The sequence below is a fragment of the Lithobates pipiens genome, unplaced genomic scaffold (assembly GCF_037356315.1).
Source record: "Lithobates pipiens isolate NorthernLeopardFrog02 unplaced genomic scaffold, aLitPip1_a1.2 Scaffold_22, whole genome shotgun sequence".
Taxonomy (NCBI): Eukaryota; Metazoa; Chordata; class Amphibia; order Anura; family Ranidae; genus Lithobates; species Lithobates pipiens.
In genome coordinates, this window is record NW_027507784.1 from 6,407,672 (window position 1) to 6,424,628 (window position 16,957).

Sequence of the window (16,957 nt, forward strand, 5' to 3'; positions counted from 1 at the left end):
CAGCTTTACAACCACCGGTAAGTGTTTAATTATTGTTATGTTGTGTTAGAGGGAAATGAAGGACTGGGTCAGATAGGTGACTTTACCATCTAATTTTTAATGGGGTGTGATGTCATTTATTAGGAGCCAAATCTGGTGAGAACACAGATAGGAGGATATGAGCATAGGGAGTTGTGGAAGTCTACATTGTCGATGTGTTGTCAGCTATTGGAATAGTGCCAATAGTGTATTCAGAATAAAAGGCACCACAACATACCGCACTGCTGTTCAGATGTTATCAAAATCCATAAGACAGAATATGAACAGCGATCTATCTCTTCCCCTACACACTCCCACGCCCTGCCTTCAGTTAGAACACACACCAGGGAGCACAGTTACCCCCTTAATCGCCCCCTAGTGTTAACCCCCTTCCCTGCCTGTGACATTTTTACAATAATCAATGGAATTTTATAGCACTGATCGCTGTATAAATGACAGTGGTCCCAAAAATGTGTCAAAAGTGTCACAGTCCCGATAAAAAAACGCAGATCGCAGCCATTACTAGTAAAAAAAAAGAAATTACATTTGTCTACAATGTAAAGTAGTGAGTGTACAGCTTGTATAACAGTGTAAATTTCCTGTCCCCTCAAAATAACTCAACACACAGCCATTCATGTCTAAACCGCTGGCAACAAAAGTCAGTACACCCCTAAGTGAAAATGTCCAAATTGGGCCCAATTAGCCATTTTCCCTCCCCGGTGTCATGTTAGTCTTGTTAGTGTTACAAGGTCTCAGGTGTGAATGGGGAGCAGGTGTGTTAAATTTGGTGTTATCGCTCTCACTCTCTTATATTGGTCACTGGAAGTTCAACATGGCACCTCATGGCAAAGAACTCTCTGAGGATCTGAAAAAAAAAATTGTTGCTCTACATAAAGATGGCCTAGGCTAAAAGAAGATTACCAAGACTCTGAAACTGAGCTGCAGCACGGTGGCCAAGACTGTACAGTGGTAAAACAGGACAGGTCCCCCTCAGAACAGGCCTCGCCATGGTCCACCAAAGAAGTTGAGGTCACGTGCTCAGCATCATATCCAGAGGTTGCCTTTGGGAAATAGACATATGAGTGCTGCCAGCATTGCTGCAGAGGTTGTAGGGGTGGGGGGTCAGCCTGTCAGTGCTCAGACCATACGCCACACACTGCATCAAATTGGTCTGCATGGCTGTCATCCCAGAAGGAAGCCTCTTCTGGAAATGATGCACAAGAAGGCCCGCAAGCAGTTTTCTGAAGACAAGCAGACTAAGGAGATGGATTACTGGAACCATGTCCTGTGGTCTGATGAGACCAAGATAAACGTATTTGGTGTCAGATGGTGACAAGCGTGTGTGGGGGCAACCAGGTGAGGAGGACAAAGACAAGTGTGTCTTGTCCACAGTCAGGCATGGTGGTGGGGGTGTCATGGTCTGGCGCTGCATGAGTGCTGCCGGCACTGGGGGGCTACAGATCATTGAGGGGACCATGAATGCCAACATGTACTGTGACATACTGAAGCAGAGCATGATCCCCTCCCTTCAGAGACTGGACCGCAGGGCAGTATTCAAACATGATAACCACCCCAAACACACCTCCAACACCACCCCTGCCTTGCTAAAGAAACTGAGGTTAAAGGTGATGGACTGGCAAAGCATATCTCCAGACCTAAACCCTATTGATCATCTGTGGGACATCCTCAAACAGAAGGTGGAGGAGCACAAGGTCTCCAACATCCACCAGCTCTGTGATGTCGTCATGGAGGAGGGGAAGAGGACTCCAGTGATGACCTGTGAAGCTCTGGTGACCTCCATGCCCAGGAGGGTTAAGGCAGTGCTGGAAAATAATGGTGCCCACACAAAAATATTGACACGTTTGGCCCAATTTGCAGATTTTCACTTAGGGGTGTACTGACTTTGTTACCAGTGGTTTAGACATTAATGGCTGTGTGCTGAATTATTTTGAGAGGACAGGAAATTTACACTGTTATACAAGCTGTACACTCACTACTTTACATTGTAGACAAGTGTCATTTCCTCAGTGTTGTCACGTGAAAAGATGGAAGAAAAGAGTTACAGAAATGTGAGGGGTGTACTTACTTTTGTGAGATACTGTGTATATATAAATATAAATAAATATATATATATATATATATATATATATATATATATATATATATATATATATATATATATATATATATATATATATATATATATATATATTGGGGTATATCCTGACTCTCAGTCGAACAGAGAAAGCCACATAGATGAGTGCACAAGGAACTTCAACCAACTCCAGTCCATTAGGACTATAACTACTGCTAGCCATACCATGACCTGGATTGATCACTTTCACACACAAAAGGTTCAATTCACAAAATCTTAAATCAAGGATAAGAAACCTTTTTTTTTTAGCCATGTGAATGTCATTTTCAAATCTTATTGGTCTCGGATGAAAAAAAAAAAGTTATAAAAGGATGTTCGCATTGAAGTGTCTATTGTCTCGTATAGTTCTTCGATGTATTGTGAATATAGTCTATATTCTGTACTGTGATCTCTCACCTATATATATATATATTTTTTTTTATTTTATTTTAGGATATTCTTGTCCTTCCAAATATTATGAGCAGGTATCAAATTCCTGTACTGACCCTTGCTCCAACCACACCGTACTCAATGACCCCTGGCGCAGTACTTCCAACTTACATGATTATAATGACTATTTGAATAATTCTAGTTGGGTTTATTGTGACTCTGCCCTGTACGGCTGGTTTCGGTTTAGAGGAGAAAATAATCTGCAAATCCCCGAGTACTGTGTCCCGTTATACAGCTGCGGAACTCATGCGCCTATGTGGCTGAACGGCTCCCACCCAACCCTCGCAGAGGGAATCGCCAACCTTACGGCCTGTTCCAGCTGGATTGGGTGCTGTGTGTGGTCAAGGCCCATTTCGGTGAAGATGTGTCCCGGTGGCTTTTATGTGTATAAAATACAGAGTACACCGGACTGCTGGTATAGCTATTGTACAGGTAAGTATTCTCTTCCTTTATGTGATAATTTTAGTAATTAAAGCTGAATCCCAGGTAGAGCACTTTATACATTGTTGCATTGTTTCTATCATTACCAATATAAGGGTCCATTCACACAGGGTGCTTTATTCCGGGCCCTGTGCAGGTCTGTGTCTTCCTGGCACGAGTATGCACCGGTGCTGCGTGCCGGCATCCCATTTATATTTATTGAGACATGCGTCTGTATGCACACAGCTGCTGGGTCCTAATATGGCATGCAGGTGAGTGCGGGGGCAAATCTTCAAACACATACAGGGTACATTCCGGCGCCCCCACTCACCCTCATGTCATATCAGGACACAGGTATATTCTTGGGGGAGAACCATTATGGTGATAAAACTCAATTTATTGTTGCCACCATCCCATTATATCATATACAAAAATCCCCCCCTCAGTACTAAAAGGGAATTCAAGGGCAAACTTTTGAAAAAAGTATACAGATGTTTAGAAAGATAGAAAAATGTATTACATAAAAACCCTGTCAAAAGCAAACATGACAGTGATGTACAAAGTGATATACAATTTTCATGTGTAGCATATGAGCAAAAACCACAACACTTCTCCTGTAACCCTACGCGTTTCCGGTTAAAAAAGAAAGAAAGCTCTATTTGTGGGGACGGGATGGGGGGGGGGACATATATTTCATTTGGGTACAATGTTGTATGGCTGTCAATTAAAGTCAAGACAGTCGATTGTATGACTGTCAATTTAAAGTAGCGTAGTGCCGTATAAGCAAAAAATTGCCTGTTCATGAAGGGGGAGGGGGTAAATCTTCCAGAGGTCCAAAAAAAAATAAGAAAAACAAATAACAAGCCAATAGGAAGATCAGAACAAAAAAAAAATCAAAACATGTAATCTCAGAACCCTAAACACATAAATATTATATAAAATAAGAACTAATGGGGTTATCTTCCCGTTTTCACTTCACAGTTCACCGCGATTCACTCTTGGTATTTGTTATGCATGTTTACTGCTGGTGTTTGTGATTCTTTTCTTCTATATCAACTTCAATCCCTCCTTTTTCTGTACTGTGGGACCCAATCTTGCATCGTTCTATCACTCTCTTCATCATTCTCTATCTCACGCCCCTTCCCCGTATACCTGTTACACTATACTTACCTGCATATTTTATATATCTACACAATATTTATGTATTACAGCATACTTCTTGGGGTTATATTCTCCCTTATAATCTTGGAATGCGGGAGTCCTCTTCTACACCTTTCATTATTCCTAAACCCTGTTTGTGGTTTTGCCCTGCTGCCGCAGTGTCTGCCGCCTCAGCTCCCGGTGGGGATGTTTATTCCCATCCCCCCGGTGTCCTCCATTACACGTATACTAACATACGTTATTTTGTACCTCTACCAGATACCCATAGGCATTTCCAGACTGGTTGCTCCTGATGAGTGGATATTACTCCACGAAACGCGTCAAGCTTATATATTTGGTGATAGATCATGGTATCCATGTATATACTATGGGTTTTATTCGGCTGAGTCATAAAGAATTTTTCTTGAATTTTTCTTGTTTTTACTTTTATATTTGTGCCTATCCTTGGGTATATTTTGATATGTATTGTACTACAGTATGTGTTACATTGTCTACTATGTTATGAATTGTACATTGTTATGATAGTATAATTCGTTTTGAATATGTATTGTATCCAATTATCTATTTGATTAAACTTTTTATCAACTATTATAATATGCCCATGATAGCCACTTTTTTTAACTACATATTCCATGTCTACTATATGTCTCATCTGACCTGAGTGGTGTGCTTCATATAAAGTCCCAAATTTCCCTCTAGTTTTTCCCCCCCTTTTTATGTTTTTATAATGTGTAATCATAAAATGTACCCGAATATGTAGACCATGAATAGAAAGAGTGCCCAATACGATGAACTGGAGGACTGACTAGGCCGTAGCACCTTCTCTTTCAACGCACCATTTGAAACAAGTTCAGAAAGGTTTACAAACTCAATCGATTGTCTGATGTTCATAATGACTACTGTACAAAGAAATACTAGTAAAGTGAGAAGAATATTGATATATTAGATTAACAAAGACAAATTGTTTTGAAATTTGTAATTTCTTTTTTTTTTTGGAATTTTGTTTCTACCTAGAATCCAGCTGCTTTCCCGATGAAGAGAGAAGCATTGTTAATGGAACGTCAGAATGTTATTGCAATTCATCATTCTATAACACCAGTGCCATGGATGATGCCATGCCTAAAGGTAAGGTGATAGGTTAACAAAGGTGGAATCTTAGTAGATGTGGATAAGGTAGATAAGTAGATAAGGTTAACAAAGGTGGAATCTTAGCAGATGTGCTTCCATATTATTCCAGATTTTCTTTGTGGCGATTAGCAATCCGAATACTAATAGTCAACATGTCACCGATCCAAGTCTGCATGGAGATCCAACTCTGTGGAGCTCATCTAGTGCTCCCAAAGCTTGCTGACTGTTTTCCGATGCAAAGGAAAATTCACAGAGATGAAAGAACCCATCAGCAGGGCCCGTGACGCCCTTTAAAAATGTACACACACACACACACGGGCCTTGTGGCTTTATATTTAGGAATCTGTGGAACATACAGTGCCGTAAAAAAAAGTAATTGCCCCCAATGCCGCGTACACACGACCGGACTTTTTCGACGGACTAGGTCTGATGGTCTTTCCCGGTGGACTTTTCGGCAGAGTTCCGATGGACTTTCCGAACAAACGGACTTGGCCACACATAAGCACACTAAAGTCTAACGGATTAGAACGTGATGACGTACGACCGGACTAGAATAAGGAAGTTCACAGCCAGTAGCCAATAGCTGCCCTAGCGTCGGTTTTGGTCCGCCGGACTAGCATACAGATGAATGGATTTCTTGATAGGAACCGAGTCCGGCGGAGTTCCGGCGGAAAAATTTGAAACATGTTCTATTTCTAAAGTCCGTCAGATTTTTGGACAGCAAAGGTCCGATGGAGCCCACACATGATCGAATTGTCCGGCGGATCTTTGCTGTCGAAAAGTCCGGTCGTGTGTGTACACAGCATTAGACCTAATAACTGGTGGTGCCACCGTTGGTCGACAACAACTTCAATAAAGCCTTTGCGATAACTGGCAATGAGTCTATTCACATCACCGTGGAAGAATTTTGGCCCACTCTTCTTTATAGAATTGTTTTAACCACTTCAGCCCCAGAACAAAGAATGTCCCCCCTTAATGACCAGGCTGTTTTTTACGATACGGCACTGCGTTGCTTTGACTGACAATTGCCCAGTCGCCGTACCCAAACAAATATGACGTCCCTTTTTCACCACAAATAGAGCTTTCTTTTGGTGCCATTTGATCGCCTCTGAGGTTTTTATTTTTTTGCGCTATAAAAAAAAGGGCGACAATTTTGAAAAAAATATATATATATTTTTTAGTTTTTGCGATAATAAATATCCAAGTTTTTATTTTTTTTATTTAACAAGTGTATTCATCAGTTTGGGTCAATATATACTCTTCTACATATTTTTGTTTAAAAAAAAATTGCAATAAGCATATAGTGGCTGGTTTGCACAAAAGTTATAGCGTTTACAAACTATGGGAAAGATTTATGAAATTTTTATGGCATTTTTACTATTTTTTTTACTAGTAATGGCGGTGATCTGCAATTTTTTCCGGTACTGCGGCATTGCGGCAGACAGATCGGACACTTTTGACACATTTTGGCACCATTGATATTTATACAGCGATCAGAGCTAAATAAGTGCACTGATTACTGTATAAATGTCACTGGCAGGGAAAGGGTTAACACTAGGGGGCGATCAAGGGGTTAAATGTCTTCCCTCATTAGTGTTTCTAACTGTATGGGGATGTGACTGACTGGGGAAGGAGACAGATCGTTGTTCCTACATTAGTAGGAACACACGATCTGTCTCCTCACTCCTGACAGAACAGGAATTTGTGTGTTTGCACACACAAATCCTGGTTCTTGCTCTCGTGCCCACAATCGCAGGTGGCCGGCGGCGATTGCACCTGCTGGCCACGCGCATTGGGTCCCCTGGCACGCAGTGGGCACCAATGCCTGCTATGGCTCTTAAAGGGCCCGATGTACATATACAGCGGTGCCACCATTCTGCCGCCGTATTTGCACGTGAGGCAGTCGGGAAGTGGTTAATTCAGCCACATTGGAGGGTTTTCCAGCATGAACAGCCTGTTTAAGGTCATGCCACAGCATCTCAATCAAATTCAAGTCTGGACTTTGACTTGTCCACTCCAAAACCAAAATTTTTTAATTTTTAATTTTTTTTATAGCCATTCAGAGGTGGCCTTGCTGATGTATTTCAGATCATTGTCTCGCTGCATAATCCAAATGCGCATAAGCAAGCATGAGGTCACAAACTGATGGCCGGACATTCTTCTTCAGTATTTTCTGGTAGAGCTCAGAATTCGTGGTTCCATCAATTGTGGCAGAATATTTGCCTAAAAGTCTTGGGGATAATCAAGATTTTTTTTGGTAAATGTGAGACGAGCCTTTGTGTTCTTTTTGGTCAGCAGTGGCTTTGGCCTTGGAACTCTCCAATGGACGCCATTTTTTGCCCAGTCTCTTTCTTATTGTTGAATCGCAAACACTGATCTTACCTGAGGCAAGTGAGGCCGGCAGTTCTGTAGATATTGTTCTGGGTTCTTTTATGACGTTTCGGAGTTGTCGTTGTGCTCTTGGAGTAATTTTGGTAGGCTGGCCACTCATGGTGGGAAGGTTCACCACTGTTCCAAATGTTCTCCATTTGTGGATAACGACTCTCACCGTGATTTGCTGGAGTTCCAAGCCTTAGAAACAGCCGTGTAACTCTTTCTAGCCTGATGTATGTCAATTATTTTGTTTCTCATCTGTTCTTGAACTTCTTTAGATTGCAGAATGATGCATTGCTTTTTTAGATCTTATAGTGTATTTCAGTTTGTCAGACAATTTCTATTTAAGTGATTTCTTCAATTTCTATTTGAGATTCAAATTTAAGAAGATGAGTACATGCTTTCTATTTTACACTATTATATTCTATTAGTTTCTGTTTTGTTTCTTGTCTTTTATTTTCTATTCTATTATGTGCTGTTTAACTCTATTCTATTCTTTTATTGTCTATTCTATTATATTTATTTTCTATTCTATTCTTTAATTTTCTATTTTTTTCTATTCTCTTTGGCAATTGGAAAACTATTCAAATCTATTTGAAGTCAAATTTTGTCCAATTTTCTTTTATTTTATTTTTTTCGTTATTTTGGATTTGTTTAAATTCCGTGCTTTTGTAATTCAGAAATTCAGATACATTTGCATTTCTGGAAAACAAGAATTAGTCTGAATTTCAATTTAGAACTAAGTGAACTGCACATGTCTACTCACCATAGAGGGTATTAAGACAGATGATCCGAGACAAAAAATTGTGCAGCTTTTTGTATTTATATACTAATTTATGTTTATTTTCCCCAGATATCAATATCGAATGTGGAATGAATCAAATTACAGTTTCTTACAGTAAATGTTACATTGAGTTGTTGGGATTCAATGCTTCATCATTACATCTGGCGGACAGTAAATGCACCGGGGTCTTTGAAATAAGCGATAAAAGGTACATTACTGTCACCACACTGCCCAGGACTGGTTACTGCGGAACAGAGCTGGTGGTGAGTAAAAAGAAGAGATAAGAGAGATAGAACAGTTCAAAGTATTACTGTAGCATTATGGTACCCGGAAAGGATGTCCTCCAACCTCTTATGCCGCGTACACACGGTCGGAGAATCCGTCGGAATGTGTCCTATCTGACCGTGTCGTCAGATAATCCGACTGTGTGTGGTCTGCATCGGACTGATTCCATCCGAATCTCCGTCGGACCCAATTTTCCAACTTGTTGGAAATATTTTCCGACCAACTGGTTCGATCGGACATACTCCGATCATGTGTAGAGCATTTTGATCGGACCAAGTGCCACGCATGCTCAGATCAAATTCCTACATCAAAGCTATTGGCTACTAGCCTGAATTTAGTCCCATCATAACGAAATTACGTCATCACGTTCTGAAAGATCGGATTTTTCGCCAACTTAGTCCGACCGTGTGTATGCAACAGTTTCGGACACAATCCGTCAGACTAAATCTGACGGACAAAATCCGCCGGATTTGGTTGTGGAAATCTCCGACCGTGTGTACAGGGGCTTAGAGCAGTGGTTCTCAACCTTTCTAGTGCCGCGACCCCTTGATAAAATTTCCCAAGTTGTGGGGACCCCAAACAGTAAAATTATTTTCGTAGCGTGGGTTGTCAGCACCCAAGACAAGTAATTTGGGCCCCTAACCCCTGGACATTTAGCGTTCCCTGAGTCCCTTTCGCTTGTACAGTATTAAAACCCCTTATGGTACATTTTAGGATGTACCCCTATTTCTCTTTGTTCACCTTTTATTTCTGTCTATCCTACTTTCTTTTTTTGTTTTTTGTTTTTTCCCTTATCCCTCTCTCTAGCTGTCTTTCTTGTTATTTCGCTTATTCTTTCTCTCCCTTTCTATTTGTTCCTCCCCTTTTTTGCTCTCCCTTCCACGTATTCTCTATTTTTATTCATTCTCTTACTCCTTGGTTGGGTTGGGGGGTAATGGGATGAGTGGCAATGCTGGTGGGGGATGGAATGAGTGGCAGTACTATTGGGGGATGGGATGAGTGGCAGTGCTGGTGGGGGGGTGGGATGAGTGGCAATGCTGGTGGGGGGTGGGATGAGTGGCAGTACTAGTGGGGGATGGGATGAGTGGCAGTGCTGGTGGGGGGGTGGGATGAGTGGCAATGCTGGTGGGGGGGGGGGGGTGGGATGAGTGGCAGTACTAGTGGGGGATGGGATGAGTGGCAGTGCTGGTGGGGAGTGGGATGAGTGGCAGTGTTGGTGGGGGATGGGATGAGTGGCAGTGCTGGTGGGGGGTGGGATGAGTGGCAGTGCTGGGGAGAGTTCTGATCAGCCAACTTAGTTGCTCTTGATCAAGGTCATCTACTGATCTGAGAACTGTAGTGAGGACTTTAAATGGCAACTCTAATCACAGGTAGTGTTACTCGCTGTGTCTCTGACTTCACTGTGTCTCCGGCTTTATGGTGTCTCGTAGCAGTGACATCTATGCCGAAATCAGGAGATAGGGTCTCCTCCAGCCCGTCCCACTTCACACTACTCACCAGTCAGCTGACCTCTGGTCTCTGCCCCCCCCCCAGCCATGCCGAGGACTGAATGGGCGGCTGCGAAGAGGCTGAGTGGGTGGTCGCGGGCTTCACGAACAGCCCAGGATTCGGTGACTCCCGGCAAATCATCATTCGACCCCCGAGGGGGTCCCGACACCCAGGTTGAGAACAACCCTCTTAGTGGACTTTGGAGAAGACACTTCAGGAGAGAAAAGCCCATGTAAAGCCCCATGTGTGGGGTGAAATGCATCAGTGAGCATGGCCTGTGAGGAGCCTAGGCTGGGACCACATTCTATTCTTATATATATATATATATATATATATATATATATATATATATATATATATATATATATATATATATATATATATCCCAGGCCTTGCTCACTGATGCATTTCACCCCACACATGGGGCTTACATGGGCTCTTAGGAGTGTGGGGTGAAATGTGTGGGGTGAAATGCATCAGTGAACATGGCCTGTGAGGAGCCTAGGCTGGGACCACATTCTATTCTTATATATACATATATATATATATATATATATATATATATATATATATATATATATATATATATCCCAGGCCTTGCTCACTGATGCATTTCACCCCACACATGGGGCTTACATGGGCTCTTAGGAGTACAGGATCTTTTCAGCTAATCATAACATAGTGAGCCGGGTTTAGCACTACAGGCTCCGGCACCCTGTTTTAGTGGATCCCCCAGCATAACCATCGGCGTATGAGTATTTAATGGAGTCACCATAAAAAATATTTAGATGGACTTGCTCTTTAAATTTACTTTGATGTACTGCTGCTTGATTGAGGACAACTGACACCACTAGATGTCCTCAGTCTTAGCCCATCATTTAAACTAGAAGCATATTCTGTGAGTGTAGGGTGTCATGGGCCCCCACCCTCCTGAGGAGTTGAGACCAGGGTGCCTTACAGCTCTTTGTAAAGATGCAAAGTAGTGCTGACGTCATCACATCAGCACCGCTTCTTTTAGTATTAAAGTACCACCAGACACTGGAGAAATTGGTCAGTTGCCCACTACCAAATTATTAACAAAGACAACAACTTGCATCACATGCCTGATCAGGGGACCATGGTGAAGGAGCATAGGGTTGGGATGTAAGCGTCTACTATGAACTTGTTTTGTAATATGAAGGAACCCGGGTGTCCTCTGACTGCAATACTCAGTCCTTGAGCACTGTCAATGCTGATCTCCTCATCAGGGCTAAGGTGGATATAAAGTCTAAGCCCTTGTACACACGGTCGGAGATTCTGTCGGAATGTTTCCTATAGGACCGTTTTGTTGGATATTCCGACTGTGTGTGGTCTCCATCGGACTGTTTCCATCGGGAATATCCGACGGACCAATTTTTCCAACTTGCCGGTAAAATTTTCCGACAAAATGCTCCGATCGGACATACTCCAATCATGTGTAGCCTACTCCGACGGACAAAGTGCCACGCATGCTCAGATCAAATTCCTAGACCAAAGCTATTGGCTACTAGCCTGAACGTAGTCCCGTCGTATCGAAATAACGTCATCACGTTACGTACAATCGGATTTTCCGACAACTTAGTCCGACCGTGTGTATGCAACATCACTTCCGGACCTCTTCCGGAAATAATCCGTCGGAATTACTCCGACGGATTTGGTTGTCGGAATCTCCGACCGTGTGTACAAGGGCTAAGATCTGGACCAGACATTATTATATAATAATTTGGTTTGCTTTAGTTTGGCAGCCAAACTTCAGAATTACCAGCATCAAATTGCGTGTGCTTCTATTAACATCTGGTCTAGATCCCATATTTTTGTCCCAAAAAGAAGGACGTGCCCAAATCCTCCAAAACCCATTGTCCATTTTAATTGAACTATTACTTTGAACCCTTAAATGTGGAATGGTGCTTGTACCTATTACCCCAAAACCAACCAACTGGTATCATTAGATATCATTCTCCGTGTGTTTATCAGTACAGGTTCACTTATGAATTTACATAACGATGGAAGACTATGGATGATGTTTTAGAAGCTGTTTGCTACTTCATTGAATCTATGAGGGAAATTTATTATTTTTTGTTTATTTTATTACAGATAAATAGCAGCTATATAACATACACAAATGTGGTGTATTTATCATCCAATACCACCTCACTCACATTTTCCACAAATATCTCATGTACCTACCCAAGAAGCATGGAGAATGTTCTGTGGTTCTCTACGATGAGAGTAAGGTAGAGTATGTCTAACTAAAATTGTGGGGCTGCTATCTATGGGGAGGGGACTTTTTTTAGGAATAGCTAGTCAGGTAAATTAGAAAGAAAATAAACTGCACCATTCCTATAAGAAATATCCCCCCCCCCATTTTCTTGATCATTGGAGGAGGGCCCCTTTACAGTGTTGGTCAGTGGAGAAGTTCCCCCTTATGTTGATGATGAGTTGAGAAGTATCCCCTTACATTGCTGGTCAATGGAGAAGCCCCCCCCCCCCCTTTATAAGGGTTGTCAATGGAGAAAAACTAGACAGATAAATTAGAAAGAAAATAAATTGCACTGTCACCATTACTAGTTAAAAAAAAAAATAATAATAAAAATGCCATAAATATATCCCCAATTGTGTAGACGCTAAGTTTTGCGTAAACCAATCAATATACGATTATTGCGTTTTTTAAATTTATTTCAAAGTATTTTATTTTGTATAACAAAATGAATACAATTGAAAACTACAATACATATACCATTGATGTAAAGAGATTACACCGCAAAAATACTAGTTGAATGTAAAACATCAGACGATTATAATAGGGTTCCCCTCTAGACAAACATGGGAGCATTAGGGCTTAGTGTAAGTTTTCAGAGAGTCTGATGGAAGGGCTCCTCTTCCTACGGCACCCCATCTGGGAACTAACTGTGCCAGATTGGAGGAACTCAACCACCGACCCCTGACCAAATGTGTAAAGTGGGGGGGACAGAAATTGCCAAGTGTGTTTTTATTCGAAATAACATTTCACAATGAGAAATTAGTCTAAAGCCATCTTTCGCTTTCCAATCTTCCAAACTTCCAAACTTTTGAAACCAATCTTCCAAACTTCCAAACTTTTGAAACCAATCTTCCAAACTTCCAAACTTTTGAAACCAATCTTCCAAACTTCCAAACTTTTGAAACCAATCTTCCAAACTTCCAAACTTTTGAAACCAATCTTCCAAACTTCCAAACTTTTGAAACCAATCTTTCTTTATTTCTTTTTATTTTTTTTTCCCTTTTTTTTTTTTTTTTTTTATCTTTCTTTTTAATCCAAGGAAAAAAAAAGCTAAGTTGATGATAATGTATGGGGACGACGTCGGGGAAACTCCTCTCTCCGAATTCGGTCCCACATACCCTATGTCTGGTCCTGGGTTGGTACTATTCCCAGCCAGGCCAGAGTTTTATTGTTATCTTCTTATTTCTCATCTCCCCCCCTTTATTTCCATCCCTGTTTTTCTCCCCCCCCCCCCCAAAAAAAAGGAACCATCAAAAAACAAAAATTAAATCCCCCCCCCAAGCCACCCCCCTCAGCACCCCCACAGACCAAGAAGGGGAGGGGGAGACGGAGAGGGGAAGTTCTCATCTCCTTCCCCTATATCTCCCCCTCCTCCCCCCTAGATCGCATCAATCTGTCTCTTTCCCTCCTCCGAAGAGATATAAAGATTCCATGGTGTCCATATTTCTAAGTAGGTTTTTCTTCTTTTCCTAGCTGTCCATATTAGGTCTTCCATCCTGTTCACCTCCTCAACTTTCTTCAGCCACATGCTCACACTAGGGGGTTGTGTTTGTTTCCACCTAAGTGTTATACATGCCTTGGCTGTGTTTACCAAGTGACACAGGATGGAATTCCTATATATATTTCTCGGGATCCCTGACAAATGCAAGAGAAATACTGCTGGGTCTTCCCGTATTTCTACTTCACTGAATTTTTGAATAATCTCTCGTACGTCCTTCCAATATTTCTAAATTTTTGGGCATGACCAAAATATATGTGGAAAATGTCCCACTTCTTTCTGACACCTCCAACATTTACTTGATGTATGAGGGAAATATTTTTGAAGTTTTTCTGGTGTTCTGTACCACTGTGAAATGATTTTATAATTAGTGTAGTTTTGTACATGTTGCTGTTTTAAAAATAGATTGTATCATATTTTTCTTCTTCCGAAAGAAGGGTAGCTGAAAATTTTCTACTGGTTTAATCAATAACGCATACATTTTCGAAATTACATGCGTAATTGGCTCCTTTTCCATACAGAGTTTCTCAAATGGCGTATAGCCTTGGTCTAATAACTCTGGCGCTATCTCTGTACTTAAAAAATTTCCTAGTTGTGCCGCCTGCCAGAAATCTAATTGAAAGGGACCTTTTCTATCCATCATCTCCTGCATTGTTGGCCATTTGCCTATTTTTATAAAATGCGAGGCTTGATATATTCCTTTTTTAATCAGCTTGTCAAAAGGTCCTTTCTGTATGCCTGGTATGAATCGGGGATTACCTAATATAGGGACTAGAGGGGAATTCCGTGTCGATATCTTATTCTTAACTAAGAGATTTTAACATATCTGTAGTGTGGGTCCTATTGTAGGATGTAACTTTGTATCCGAAGTCAGGTTTCTATAGCACCAAGGTGCTCTATGTAGTAGCTCCCTACATTGTGCTTGCTCTAAATTTACCCATATTTTCTGGTCTCCATGTCGACACCAGTCCAACAGTCGGCCTAGATGTATTGCCTGATAATATTTATATATGTCCGGTGTTGCCAATCCCCCGTATTGCTTCGGTAGTGTTAATAGTGTCCTCCGTATCCTTGGTTGTTTATCTGCCCATATAAATTTCATGAATAATGTTTGTATAGTTCTAAAAAATTTCCTTGGCATTAGAATTGGAATTGCTTGGAGGAAGTACAGGAGTTTTGGCAGAATATTCATCTTGATTATATTATTTCTTCCAAACCAAGAATGTATTCCCCTATGCCATCTCTCCAGGCATCCGCGTACCATCTTCAATACCGGCGCAAAATTTAATTCATATATTTTATTGGGGTCTGTTGCAATCATGAAACCAATCTTTCAAACTTCCAAACTTTTGAAACCAATCTTCCAAACTTCCAAACTTTTGAAATGAAGGGGGGAGAGAAGTAAAAGAAGGCGAGAAAAGGTGAGAAGAAAGGCCAGGGATTAGAGAAGAAGAGGAGAGAGGAAAAGGATGGAGCATCAATTTTGGGTGTTTGATTCATTCACGCTGGTAATGAGCTAGTGGTCAGTGGAGATCCCACATGAATGGCCCATGGTTCCCAGGTGGCTTCAAATTTACCAACCGTGTCTGAAGGTATGCTGGATTGCTTCTCCTGAGACATTATCCAGGAGACCTTTTTAATCACCGCTGGTAAGGAAATTTTAGGGTTTTTCCAGGCTTTTGCCACAGTACGTTTAGCCCCCAGAAGAATGAAATGAATTAGCCTACGGGAGGCTTTTGGTTATTTTATGTATGTATTGAGAAGGGCTACTAATGGGGTTCCGGGGATCTGACTTCTCACAAGCTTATCAATCAAGTTGAATACTTTTTTCCAGAATGAACGTATTCTGGGGCATTCCCACCAGATGTGTGGCATCATGCCAACTTGTGCCAACGATTTTTATTACCAAAAATATATAGAAGAATATGTATCGGCCTAAACTGAGGAAAAAAAATGACCTTTTTTAAAAAGAAAGTGTGGGATGTTTATTATAGCAAAAAGTACAAAATGTTGTGTTTTTTTCAAAATTGTTGCTCTTTTTTTGTTTATAGCGCAAAAAAAAAAAAACACAGAGGTGATCAAATAACACCAAAATGAAGCTCTATTTGTGGGGAAAATAAAAGGACATCAACTTTGTTTGGGTGCAGTGGCATAAAACTGCGCAATTGTCAGTTAAAGCGACGCAGTGCTGAATTGAAAAAAAATGGCCTAGTCATTGAGCAGCCAAATCTTCCGGGGCTGAAGTAGTTATGAAGTGTTCCTTACATTTGTGATAAGTTGAGAGGTGTCCCCATACATTAGCGGTCATTCGGAAAATGCTTTCTTACACTGGTGCCCACAGTGGAGAGGGCATTTCTCACACTGATGGTCAGCGGTGAAGTGCCCTTTACATGGGTGGATAGGGGGAGCCTCGTTACATGTGGTAGGTTGCAGAGGGGAACCTAACACAATGGAGCTCTTGGAATGGCCTTGCAATAAAGCGTATGTATGTCTTTCTAGAAAAATTACCTACCTAAGGGTTAGCAAGGACAACATTTTACACACAGTGTATGGTGATGTTACTGAACATTTCCTAACCAACTTTCTAAAATCTACAGAACGTCATGGTCCTGTTATTGCCATCAAGGTGACAGAAGTGTCTAATGATATAATACTGTTTTGCAGAGAGAGTAATCTAACCCTCGGAGGATCTTCATCATACGCGGTCAGAATGGGCATCTTCCAAGATTCTAATTACACCATTCTCTATGAGGACCCAGGAGGCTGGAGAAATACAAGTGTGCCTTTGTACGTTGGGATAAGTGTGAAAAACGAGACTCCTTCTACAGCCGTGCTGCTTATGAAGAGCTGCCTTCTGACCACCACGTCTGATACATATACTGCGAGATACAACGTCATCAGTGGCTAGTAAGAGTTCTTTTCTCCAACACTCCAAATATA

At 41.3% G+C, this 16,957-nt stretch overlaps 1 protein-coding gene across 1 annotated transcript in view; it reads left to right on the plus strand.

Moving 5' to 3' along the window:
* Nucleotides 1-16,957, plus strand: part of LOC143925274 (uncharacterized) — a 148,030-nt gene that overhangs the window by 21,581 nt on the left and 109,492 nt on the right. Inside the window, exon 4 of the mRNA XM_077449862.1 lies at nt 1-17. This exon is cut by the window's left edge and continues 10 nt beyond it. Within this exon, the coding sequence (XP_077305988.1) occupies nt 1-17 (17 nt within the window). The remainder of the gene's footprint in view (nt 18-16,957) is intronic.